The 12,632-nt window shown below is 39.9% G+C and overlaps 1 protein-coding gene across 1 annotated transcript in view; it reads right to left on the bottom strand.

Annotated features, from left to right (window-relative positions):
• LOC102170378 (serine/threonine-protein kinase TNNI3K) overlaps window positions 1–12,632 on the bottom strand; it is a 339,117-nt gene that overhangs the window by 65,772 nt on the left and 260,713 nt on the right. The window contains exon 22 of the mRNA XM_005678259.2: window positions 1,607–1,666. Within this exon, the coding sequence (XP_005678316.1) occupies window positions 1,607–1,666 (60 nt within the window). The remainder of the gene's footprint in view (window positions 1–1,606; window positions 1,667–12,632) is intronic.

The raw sequence follows: 12,632 nt of genomic DNA, 5'->3' as shown, positions 1-12,632 counted from the left end.
TGTTTCCTTGACTCCAGTGCATGATGATATATTTATTCCTGTTAAACTTATCCTTGTTAGATATGTCCTACTACTTTCTCTTCCAAAATACTCTATAATCCTGCTTTCAAATATTTGTTCTGTCTCAACTTTATTACACCTGCAACTGTGATGAGCAGAGAGACTTCATGACCAAGATCTAAACCACTGACCAAAAAGTCGAAGAGTAGAGAGAATGGAGCCTTATGCAACTCCACAAGTTATATTCCTTAAAGATGATCCTAGTCCATTATTTAGTGCAACCCACTCCAGCAACTTCTCTTTGCATGTAGCCTGTAGTTACTCATCTTCTCTACTAGGGCAGACTGTGCTAAGAGGCTTGGTCAGTTTAGTACATCCTACCATTATCTCTGTTTCTGGAATTCACTCTCTAATCTAACTGGATATATCCCATGCTTGGCACAACCTTACTCTGTCAAACACAAAGGTTCAAAGTGAGAGGATACTTGAAACTGAAACCTTAAAAGTGCTTCTCAACATCCCAGGCCTCTGGTAGATGCTCTTGTTTGTAGGGGCTACTGTAACCCTACCAAATATGCCTTTACTTCTCTCTACTTTGTATGTTTCAGGATTGATGAGAAGGGAAAGGAAGCTTTATGTCTAAGACCAAAGTTTCATTCCATAGGAAAAACTTCCTCTCTGTAAATCCCAGTGAAGAGTCATGAGATAGAGCCACTCCCTGCAGGCTGTAATTGCAGACCTGGGACACTTCTACAAAAGACTGCATTCCAATCACTCTTGGCTAAAATTTTTTAAAAAGAAAACTTTTGTTGGATGGTTTCACTCCGGGATTTAGTTGTGCAATCTCAGGTTGATGCTGTCTTTTTCCATTTTTGCCCCTACTCTTCATATACTCATTTATACATGAGCCTGTATGTGTAACGTCCATCTTCCTCTCCTGTAGCACTTACCTGCATTGGGGAATACATTATTATTTTTGAATTAGTTCTCATGTTCTGGTTCCCTTGCCTATTTTCAAATGCTATCTCCTGAACAGGTGTATAGAAGATTAAGGCAATTATAGAGAAAATTAAAGCAAACAGCTCCTTAATATTAAGGAAAGAAAATTCCATTAGCCTCATTACCAACACATATCACTTTATGCAACATATGTGTGGTACACAAGCAATGCCTCCCGATTAACTTAAGTGCTAATTTTAGTAACAATTGTTTTCTATTCTTACTGAACATAAATGGACAATGGCTTAATGTTTTAACTTACATTTCATTGTATGTAAGAATTTTTGTATAGAAAAAACTGATTTAAATCATCTTCTAACATATTTGTTATATTTTAAAATTTTTACTTATCAATTTTTTAAATTATGCATACCCATGTGCATTTGCTTGCCTGATCATTTCTTGGAAGAGCCCAAATTCAGTCTGAATTTGCCTTTGTCCCTATAGATGCAGTTATTAGAACTTAAGTGACAGGGTAAAAATATGAATGGAGTTATGGACACTCAATCTTATATTATTTCCATAAGTACCAGCAACATCCATTCCCCAAGAATTCTGTGTATCCAAGCCTTTTTAATGGACATATTTCAGAAGGTAAATTTCTTACCTCGATGTTGCAGAGACACTCTTCTAACTTGGTAACAACTTCAGAAAATTCAGGTCTTCCCTGTAAATAAAGAAAAGACTTTTATTCCCCCAAAGAATAAAACGGAGGCAGCTCTCTTTGGCTTTTAAAATTTAGTATTTGCATATATAAAGAATGAGATTAACCATCAAGTATATTTTTATTTAAAATACACTTGTATTGAAGTGTTAATTGAATGTTCATTTGCTGTTCTGGGAGGAATGTTGAGTCTCCCTCTGATAAGAGTTTTAAGTCAGCATTTGCAACTACATTCAGATAATGAAATAGTGGAAAAGCTTTAATTAGCTTTGCATGCTTTTAAATGGCAGGTTTTCCTCTTCAAAATGAAAGAATAAACGTGAATGCTAAAAACTATTAACTATCTCTGTGCCTTATAATACACTGTACAATGTGTCTGTAAGGAAAGGACTGCTACAGCTAATTTTATAATTAGGTTAACTTTTGAAAATAGCACCTCAGATTCAAAACTATGATCAATAGCAACCCCACGACTATGCCCTACTTTAGAGGTTAAGATAAGCTCTTTATCTTCAAAAACTGTCATTAAAGGTACTGTCTACTATGAATCTTCCTGTCAGATGAGTTTGGTTAAATAAACAGTTCTTGTATTCTGATTATATTGTCAGCTTTGTTCTAGTTGCTAGGGATATATAAGCGAGTATAGATCCGGGGAAAAAATTCTTGGGATTTTAGAAAACGTCGGTCTCTTTTGAAGAAATTATATGCCTCCTTTTGTCAGGTCCTAAGGACTACATAACCTATCATTTCTCCCTTTATGAAACTTTCACTGCCAGGAGGTGGATAGCCCAATTTAACATTCAGGTGCTGTAACCAACTAATTTAGATTCTTAGTAGAACAATTTCTCCCTTAATATCTAGCCCTCCCCTGAGGACGCTGCGTCCCCCCGAGCTCTCCAGGAGGAAGCTGTTTTCTCTTGCATGCTCCTGTACCTCCAGGAGTGTGCCGTGATAGTGGGGTAAGCAGGGGTCTGTGTCTTTCCCACGGACTTTGCAAATTCCTAATGGTTTCTCCTTGAAAAGCCACCAGTTTGTCAAGCTTTTCCACAGAGCTGCTCTCCTTTGGTCAAAGACTTTGCATCTGGCTCACTGCCCTGTTCTCTAGCATGACTCTCAGTGTTTTTATTATCCAAGCAGGTAATCACAAAGGTGACCCCTGACTTCCGGGTTTCTTTGTCTCCTCTTCTTTGCTGATCTTATCCTCTACCTTCCTTTAGTTAATCAGCTCACTGGTCATTCATACCCTAGACTCTATTACTAGCAATGCTTGCAACTTCTCCGAGCTATTCCACCTCACACTTTCCATCAGATCACTCCCAGGGCTCTGTCTCCTTCCTAGCTAGCTCACTTCTTCCAGAACCCTGACTCCAACAAATCTGACCACATAAACCATCTCACCACTTAAGAAAACCCTGCTTTTTATTGTGATGATTTTCGAATGTACCCTAAAGCAGAAGAAAACAGGGCAATAAACCAACACCCATGTATATGTGTGTATATATATATAGTGTGTGTGTGTATTACTCAGCTTTAAAAGCCTTATTCTTGCCAATATTGCTCTATCTTCTATCTATCATCTACTCTGTCTCCCCTACTTTCTGTTCCTGTTAACATCTTTTCACTGTCACAGGGTCACCGCATTTCCTCCCTGATTTAGCTTGGATTTCATTGGCAATCATAACCACTCCCTTCCACACAGCCTCAGCTCCCTTGCCCTATTGTGTAATTGTACACAATTGGAAAAATCCTAGTCTTGATTAATCATCCTGACAGGTCTTATTTCAAAATTATGACACTCTAATCTGAAGTGGACCTTAGTACTGCTCAGAGAGCCTATTTCATATTCCTAGCTCATTCTTTTTCACACTCTAGGTGGCTATTTTGCACCTTCTCCTCTTCCCTCAAACCTATAGCTTCTACTACTATTTCAACCACCTACCTATGTCTAAACTCACATAATCTGCCTTCACTTCCTTTTCTATAGGTGAACTTTGCCCAATTCTATCTGAGGGCAGTTCCTTCACCCTTATGGCAGAAAGTGAAGAGGAGATAAAAAGCCTCTTGATGAAAGTGAAAGAGGAGAGTGAAAAAGTTGGCTTAAAGCTCAACATCCAGAAAACGAAGCTCATGGCATCCGGTCCCATCACTTAATGGGAAATAGATGGGGAAACAGTGGAAACAGTGTCAGACTTTATTTTTGGGGGGCTCCAAAATCACTGCAGATGGTGACTGCAGCCATGAAATTAAAAGACACTTACTCCTTGGAAGAAAAGTTATGACCAACCTAGATAGTATATTCAAAAGCAGAGACATTACTTTGCCAACTAAGGTCCGTCTAGTCAAGGCTATGGTTCTTCCAGTGGTCATGTATGGATGTGAGAGTTGGACTGTGAAGAAGGCTGAGCGCCAAAGAATTGATGCTTTTGAACTATGGTGTTGGAGAAGACTCTTGAGAGTCCCTTAGACTGCAAGGAGATCTAACCAGTCCATTCTGGAGGAGATCAGCCCTGGGATTTCTCTGGAAGGACTGATGCTAAAGCTGAAACTCCAGTACTTTGGCCACCTCATGCGAAGAGTTGACTCATTGGAAAAGACTCTGATGCTGGGAGGGATTGGGGGCAGGAGGAGAAGGGGACAACCGAGGATGAGATGGCTGGATGGCATCACTGACTCGATGGATGTGAGTCTGAGTGAACTCCGGGAGATGGTGATGAACAGGGAGGCCTGGCATGCTGCGATTCATGGGGTTGCAAAGAGTCGGACACGACTGAGTGACTGAACTGAGCAGTGCTTGATCTTATCCCTGCTAATCTACTCAAGGACATTGGTCTAAGGATAATTCTTCCTTCTGTTTTTCGCTTCACTTCACAGGTGGCTCAGTGGTAAAAACAACCTGCCTGCCAATGCAGGAGACACAGGAGATGAAAGTGATCCTTGGGTTGGGAAGATCCCCTGGAGTAGGAAATGGCAACCCCCTCTAGTATTCTTGCCTGAAAAATCCGATTGTCAGAGGAGCCTGGCAGGTCACAGTTCATGGGCTGCACAGAGTTGGAAACAACTGAGCACACATAAAGTTGTCTAACAAATCATCAAAAATGCCATGGTTTAAAATAATGCCAATTTATTAGCTCACAGTTTCTGTGGGTCAGAGTTTAGTACAGGTTAACTGGGTCCTTTGCTCGGGGCCTCAACAGATTAAAGTTATGGCATCGGTGCACTCCGTGAATATCATCTGAGTCTCTTCCCAGCTTGCTGGTACAGGAAGAACTCATTTCCTTGTGGTTGTATGACTCAGGTCCTTATTTTCTTGCCAACTGCTGTTCAGCAGTGACTGTCAGCTTCCCGAGGATGCCCACAGCTCCCTGCCACACAGCCCCTATAAGCAGTTCACAACATATTCATTTGCTTTCTTCCTGACAAGCAAGGACATGACTCTAAACCTCGCCCTCTATAACCAACTGAAGAAAAATTCTTTGCTTTTAAAGGTGAGTGTGAGTTTGAGTGAACTCTGGGAGATGGTGATGGACAGGGAGGCCTGGTGTGCTGCGGTTCATGGGGTCGCAAAGAGTTGGACACGACTGAGTGACTGAACTGAACTGAACTGAACTGACTGAAAGGGGTCATTTGAGTAGGGCACACCCACACAGGATAATCTTTGTTTTGCCATATTAGAAAACATAATTATGTGCTTAATTGCTCATCATATGCATAGATTCTGCTCACACTCAAATGAAAGGAGTTATTCCTGGCATGTATACCAGGGGGCAGGGAGAAGGCAATGGCACCCCACTCCTGTACTCTTGCCTGGAAAATCCCATGGATGGAGGAGCCTGGAAGGCTGCAGTCCATTGGATCGCTAAGAGTCGGACATGACTGAGCGAGTTCACTTTCACTTTTCACTTTCCTGCATTGGAGAAGGAAATGGCAACCCACTCCAGTGTTCTTGCCTGGAGAATCCCAGGGACGGGGGAGCCTGGTGGGCTGCCGTCTATGGGGTCGCACAGAGTCGGACACGACTGAAGCGACTCAGCAGTAGCAGTAGCATACTAGGGGGCAGGAATCTTGAGGGGGCAACCAAAAATCCTCTTTATTAAACATTAGCACTAAAAATGAGGAGGAATCCTGGAAGAAAAGGGTCTGGTAGAGGGAGCCCCATTATTTGGATTTGTAAGTCTCTTCAGTCGTGCCCAACTTTTTGTGACCCCATGGGCAGTAGCATGCCAGGCTCCATTTGTTCATGGTATTCTCCAGGCAAGAATACTGGAGTGTATTGCTATGACCTCCTCCAGGGGATCTTTCCTACCCAGGGATTGAAACCCTGCCTCTTATGTTTCTTGCACTGGCAGGTGGGTTCTATACCACTATGGCTACCTGGGAAGCCCATTTGTATATAGACTCTGCCTAATTCTCTGGCTGACCTCTGAAACACATATGCATGGGGCAGACTCTAAGCAGTCCAGGGAGGCTAAAAGAAGGGAACTTAGATCTTCTGCTCTGTGGAACATTGTTCTTACTGTTTATTCAGTCTAGAATTATCTAACTCTTATTCTCTGCCTGTGGAAACCCTTTGCCCTCTTTAAGTCCAACTTACAAGATACATCTTTTTTGAAAGTATCCAAGGATTTCACAAAATAATTTTTCACTTTCACTTCAGTTCAGTCAATTCAGTTGCTCAGTTGTGTCTGACTGTTTGTGACCCCATGGACTGCAGCACTCCAGGTTTCCCTGTCCATAACCAACACCTGGAGCTTACTCAAATTCATGTCCTTAGAGTCGGTGATACCATCCAACCATCTCATCCTCTGTTGTCCCATTCTCCTCCTGCCTTCAATCTTTCCCAGCATCATGGTCTTTTCCAACAAGTCAGTTCTTCGCATCAGGTAGCCAAAGTATTGGAGATTTAGCTTCAGCATGAGTCCTTCCAATGAATATTCAAGACTGATTTCCTTTAGGATGGACTGGTTGGATCTCCTTGCAGTCCAAGGGACTCTCAAGAGTCTTCTCCAACACCACAGTTGAAAAGCTTCGATTCTTCAGGGCTCAGCTTTCTTTATAGTCCAACGCTCACATCCATACATGACTACTGGAAAAACCATAGCTTTAACTAGATGGACCTTTGTTGGCAAAGTAATATCTCTGCTTTTTAACTTGCTGTCTAGGTTAGTCATAGCTTTTCTTCCGAGGAACAAGCATCTTTTAATTTCATGGCTGCAGTCACCATTTGCAGTGATTTTTGAGCCTCCCAAGATAAAGTCTTTCACTGTTTCCACTGTTTCCCCATCTATTTCCCATGAAGTGATGGGATGCCACGATCTTAGTTTTCTGACTGTTGAGCTTTAAGCCAATTTTTTCACTCTCCTCTTTCACTTTCATCAAAAGGCTCTTTAGTTCTTCTTCACTTTCTGCCATAAGGTTGGTGTCACCTGCATATCTGAGGTTATTTATATTTCTCCTGGTAATCTTGATTCCAGCTTGTGTTTCATCCAGCCAAGCGTTTCTCATGATGTGCTCTGTATATAAGTTAAATGAGCAGGGTGACAATATACAGCCTTGATGAACTCCTTTCCCTATTTGGAACCAGCCTGTTGTTCCATGTCCAGTTCTCACTGCTGCTTCCTGACCTGCATACAGGTTTATCAGGAGGCAGCTCAGGTGGTCTAGTGTTCCCATCTGTTGAAGAATTTTCCACAGTTTTTTGTGACCCACACAGTCAAAGGCCTGAGGTAGTCAATAAAGCAGAAATAAATGTTTTTTTGGAACTGTCTTACTTTTTCGGTGATCCAGTGGATGTTGGCCATTTGATCTCTGGTTCCTCTGCCTGTTCTAAATCCAGCTTGAACATCTGGATTTTCACGGTTCATGTACTGTTGAAGCCTGGCTTGGAGAATTTTAAGCATTACTTTGCTAGCCTGTGGTAGTTTGAGCATTCTTTGGCATTGCTTTTCTTTGGGATTGGAGTGAAAACTGATCTTTTCCAGTCCTGTGGCCAGTGCTGAGGTTTCCAAATTTGCTGGCATATTGAGTGTAGCACTTTCACGGCATCATCTTTTAAGATTTGAAATAGCTCAACTGGAATTTCATCACCTGCACTTGCTGTTCTTATTGATGCTTCCTAAGGCCCACTTGACTTCACATTCCAGGCTGTCTGGCTCTAAGAGTGAGTGATCACACCATTGTGGTTATCTGGGTCATGAAGATCTTTTTTGTATGGTTCTTCTGTGTATTTTTGCCACCTCTTCTTAATATCTTCTGCTTCTGTTAGGTCCTAACAGACAACATTCATGCCCTTGTTTGCATGAAATGTTCCGTTGGTATCTCAAATTTTCTTGAAGACATCTCTTGTCTTTCCCATTCTATTGTTTTCTTCTATTTCTTTGCAATGATCACTGAAGAAGGCATTCTTCTCTCTCCTTGCTGTTCGTTGAAACTCTGCATTCAAATGCGTATATTTTTCACTTAGATTTTTTTCACTTTCACTTAGATTTTTAAAAGTCTTTCTTGTGTTAAAACTGGATATTTACATGTCTACATCACTAGCTGAAACATGATTTGAGGGTAAGCAAAGGTCTGTTTTGGAGAAGGCAATGGCACCCCACTTCAGTACTCTTGCCTGGAAAATCCCATGGATGGAGGAGCCTGGTAGGCTGCAGTCCATGGGGTCCCTAAGAGTCGGGCACGACTTCACTTTCACTTTCACTTTTCACTTTCATGCATTGGAGAAGGAAATGGCAACCCACTCCAGTTTTCTTGCCTGGAGAATCCCAGGGATGGGAGAGCCTGGTGGGCTGCCATCTACGGGGTTGCACAGAGTCGGACACGACTGAAGTGACTTAGCAGTAACAGCAAAAGTCTGTTTACTCCTGTTTACTCCATTGCACAGAACAGCTTAGTTGACTTTAAATTTGTTACATTAAATTGCATCATGATAATAAAAAGAATTATGCAGAATCTGACTACCTCTTATCCTTACCATCATCTTTTGCTATTATTATTATAATTTTGTTCTAGCTGCTTTTGCTGCTTCTAATTTCTGCCTATTAAAAAAAATGTGTTCTCAACATGGTAGCCAATCCAAAGCTACCATCATACTCAATAGTGAAATCTTGAAAGATTTTCTTTTTAAGATTAGGAATATTATAATGATGCCCATTCTCATCAATAAAGTATCAGAAGTTCTAGTCATATCCATTAGTCAAGAAAAAGAAATAAAAGGCTTCTTACTTGGAAAGGAGAAAGTAAGTATAACTCACTATATGTGGATGACTTGATGCAGAAAACCCTACAGACTCCACCAAAAAACTATTAGAACTAATAAACAAATGCAATAAAGTTGCAGGATATAAAAATCAATATATAAAATCTTGTTTTGCCTTTTATGCTATTAACAAGCTATCAGAAAGAGAAACAAAGAAAATTATCTCCTTTATAATTACATCAAAAAGAATGAAATACCTAGGAGTATATTTAACCAAGGAGGTGAAAGACCTGTACACTGAAAACTATACAATACTGAAGAAAGAAATGGAAGACAGAAATAAATGGTAAGATGTTCTATGCTCATGGAGAGGAAGAATTAATAATGTTGAAATATCCATACTACTTAAGGCAATGTACAGATGCAATGCAATCCCCATTAAAATTACAATGGCATTTTTCACAGAAATAGAGCAAACAATCTTAAAATTGTTATGAAAACACAAAAGACTCCAAAAGCCAAAGCAATCTAAAGAACACAGCTGAAGGTATCATGCTCCCTCATATAAAACATTATTACAAAGCTGTATTAAACAACATGGTAGCCAAAATCACCATTTAAAAAATATACTAGAAATGAAGTAATGGCACTCAAAAAGCTTCCAGTTACTCTCATTTTATATTGATTAAAAAAAAATCCTTGCTTTCCTCTCTAAGCCATGCACAACCTGCCCCTGCTACTTCCTGGACTCCTCTCCCTCTTGTACATCAGATCACGTTGACCTCCTGAGAAAAGAGCATACCATGCCTTCAGTGATTTTGCCTTTTTCATTCTTTCCACCTGGACAGACCAGAGCTATCACCTTTTCCAGGTCTTTGTTCAAATGTTATTTTTTTTTCTTGTCTGCCATTATTGTCCTTTATTCCATAGAACTTACCATTAGATGACTTAATACATATTAATACATATTGCATACTTTTTGTCTGTTGTTTACATCCCTTCCTAGCAATACTGGAGTGGGTTGCCATTTCCTTCTCCAGGGCATCTTCGTGACCCAGGGATCAAACCTGCATCTCTTGTATCTCCTACATTGGTAGACAGGTTCTTTACCACTAGAGCTACCTGGGACTCTCCAATGAGGCTAGGGATTTATCATTTATTATTCTATCCCTACTGCCTTGAGGAGTGGCTGGTAAACAGAAGGTATTCAATAAATACTTGAAAGTATGATAGAATTACTAGTTTTAAATTTTATTTTCAAACTATCTTTTTGTATGGGAGAGGATTTTTATTATAATTTCCTTTACTTTTTATATTTTAACCAGTCAGGAAATGCATTATAAATGAATGGCCTTTTCTTGAACATTAAACCCAAATGATGTGCTCTTTCATTGGAGACTGAAAAAGTATCAAAATAATGGTAAAATATGGTATCACTTCATGGCAAATAGATGGGGAAACAATGGAAACAATGACAGTCTTTATTTTCTCGGGCTTCAAAAATCACTCCAGATGTTGACTGTAGCCATGAAATTAAAAGATTCTTGCTTCTTGGAAGAAAAACTATGACAAACCTACACAGCATATTGAAAAGCAGAGACATTACTTTGCTGACAAAGGTCTGTATAGTCAAAGCTATGATTTTTCCGAAAGTCTTGTATGGATGTGAGACTTGGACCACAAAGAAGGCTGAACACTGAAGAATTGATGCTTTCAAACTGTGGTGTTGGAGAAGGTTCTTGAGAGTCGTTTGGATGGCAAGGAGATCAAAGCAGTTAATCTTAAAGGAAAAATCAACCCTGAATATTTGTTTGAAGGATGGATGCTGAAGCTCCAATACTTTGGCCACTTGATGTAAAGAGCTAACTCATTTAAAGACCCTGGGAAAGATGCTGGGAAAGATTGAACGTAGGAGAAGGGGACAACAGAGGAGAAGATGGTTGGATGGCACCACCAACTCAATGGACATTAGTTTGAGCAAGCTCTGGGAGATGGTGAAGGACAGGGAAGCCTGCATGCTGCACTCCATGGGATCGCAAGGAGTCTGACACAACTGAGCAACTGAACAACAACAAATGATACTAGACACTTAATGTTTTATCAAACTCATAAAACTCTGTAATGTCTGCATTTATTATTTCTATTTTAAACATGTAAAGAAAAAAATTAGAAAAATAATAGTCAATAAATAGGAGAACTGAATTCAAAGGCAAGTGGAGCTTGTGATCTTAATGCTCCTTCATTCTCCCTCTCTATGTGTGGCATCTATAGCTATAAAGAATAATTTAGTTGTAATTATGTAAGATTCAATGCCTGAGATTAGCTTCTCCATATTAGAAAGAACACTGGATTTAGAATGAAAAGACTTGATATTAAATACGTAATGGCTCTGTGACCTTGGATGGTTTATTAACCATTCTGAGCTTCAGTTTTCTCAGCCTCAAATTGAGTTGCCAAATAAAAAGAATTAAATCAGGTAATATATTTACAAAATCTCAACAAACTATCAAGTAACTTAATTTTTTAATAATCTGTACTAATGGATGTGCCTTAGATATGAGTTCTCTGAATTTATGGTCAATTGCTTTAACAATTCTGTTTATTTGTTTATTGTGGGAATTAGCAAACACCCTCTTCCAACAACACAAGAGAAGACTCTACATATAGATATCACAAGTTGGCCAACACCAAAATCAGACTGATTATATTCTTTGCAGCCAAAGATGGACACTATACAGTCAGCAAAAACAAGACCGGGAGCTGAGGGTGGCTCAGAACATGAAATCCTTATTGCCAAATTCAGACTTAAATTGAAGAAAGTAGGGAAAACCACTAGACCGTTCAGGTAAAACCTAAATCAAATCCATTATGATTAAACAGTGGAAATGAGAAATAGATTTAAGGGACTAGATCTGATAGATAGAGTGCCTGATGAACTATGGACGGAGGTTCATGACAATGTGCAGGACACAGGGATCAAGAAAAAGAAATGCAAAAAAGCAAAATGGCTGTCTGAGAAGGCCTTACAAATAGCTGAGAAAAGAAAAGTGAAAAGCAAAGGAGAAAAGGAAAACTATACCCATTTGAATGCAGAGTTCCAAAGAATAGCAAAGAGAGATAAGAAAGCCTTCCTCAGCAATCAGTGCAAAGAAATAGAGGAAAAGAACAGAATGGGAAAAACTAGAGATATCTACAAGAAAATGAGAAATACCAAAGGAACATTTCATGCAAAGATGGACTCAATAAAGGACAAAAATGGTAGGGACCCAACAGAAGCAGATAATATTAAGAAGAGGTGGCAAGAATACACAGAAGAACTGTACAAAAGAGATCTTCATGACCCAGATAATCATGATGGCATGATCACTCACCTAGAGCCAGACATCCTGGAATGTGAAGTCAAGTGGGCCTTAGGAAGCATCACTACGAACAAAGCTAGCGGAGGTGATGGAATTCCAGTTGAGCTATTTCAAACCCTAAAAGAAGATGCTGTGAAAGTGGTGCACTCAATATGCCAGCAAATTTGGAAAACTCAGCAGTGGCAACAGGACTGTAAAGGTCAGTTTTTATTCCAGTCCCAAAGAAAGGCAATGCCAAAGAATGTTCAAACTACCACACAATTGCATTCATCTCACACACTAGTAAAGTAATGCTCAACATTTTCCAAGCCAAGCTTCAACAATACGTGAACCATGAACTTCCTGATGTTCAAGCTCATTTTAGAAAAGGCAGAGGAACCAGAGATCAAATTGCCAACATCCACTGGATCATCGA

This window comes from Capra hircus, chromosome 3 (assembly GCF_001704415.2).
Source record: "Capra hircus breed San Clemente chromosome 3, ASM170441v1, whole genome shotgun sequence".
NCBI lineage: Eukaryota > Metazoa > Chordata > Mammalia > Artiodactyla > Bovidae > Capra > Capra hircus.
Note: the sequence above shows the minus strand (reverse complement) of the source record. Positions and strands in the feature narration are given on the sequence as shown.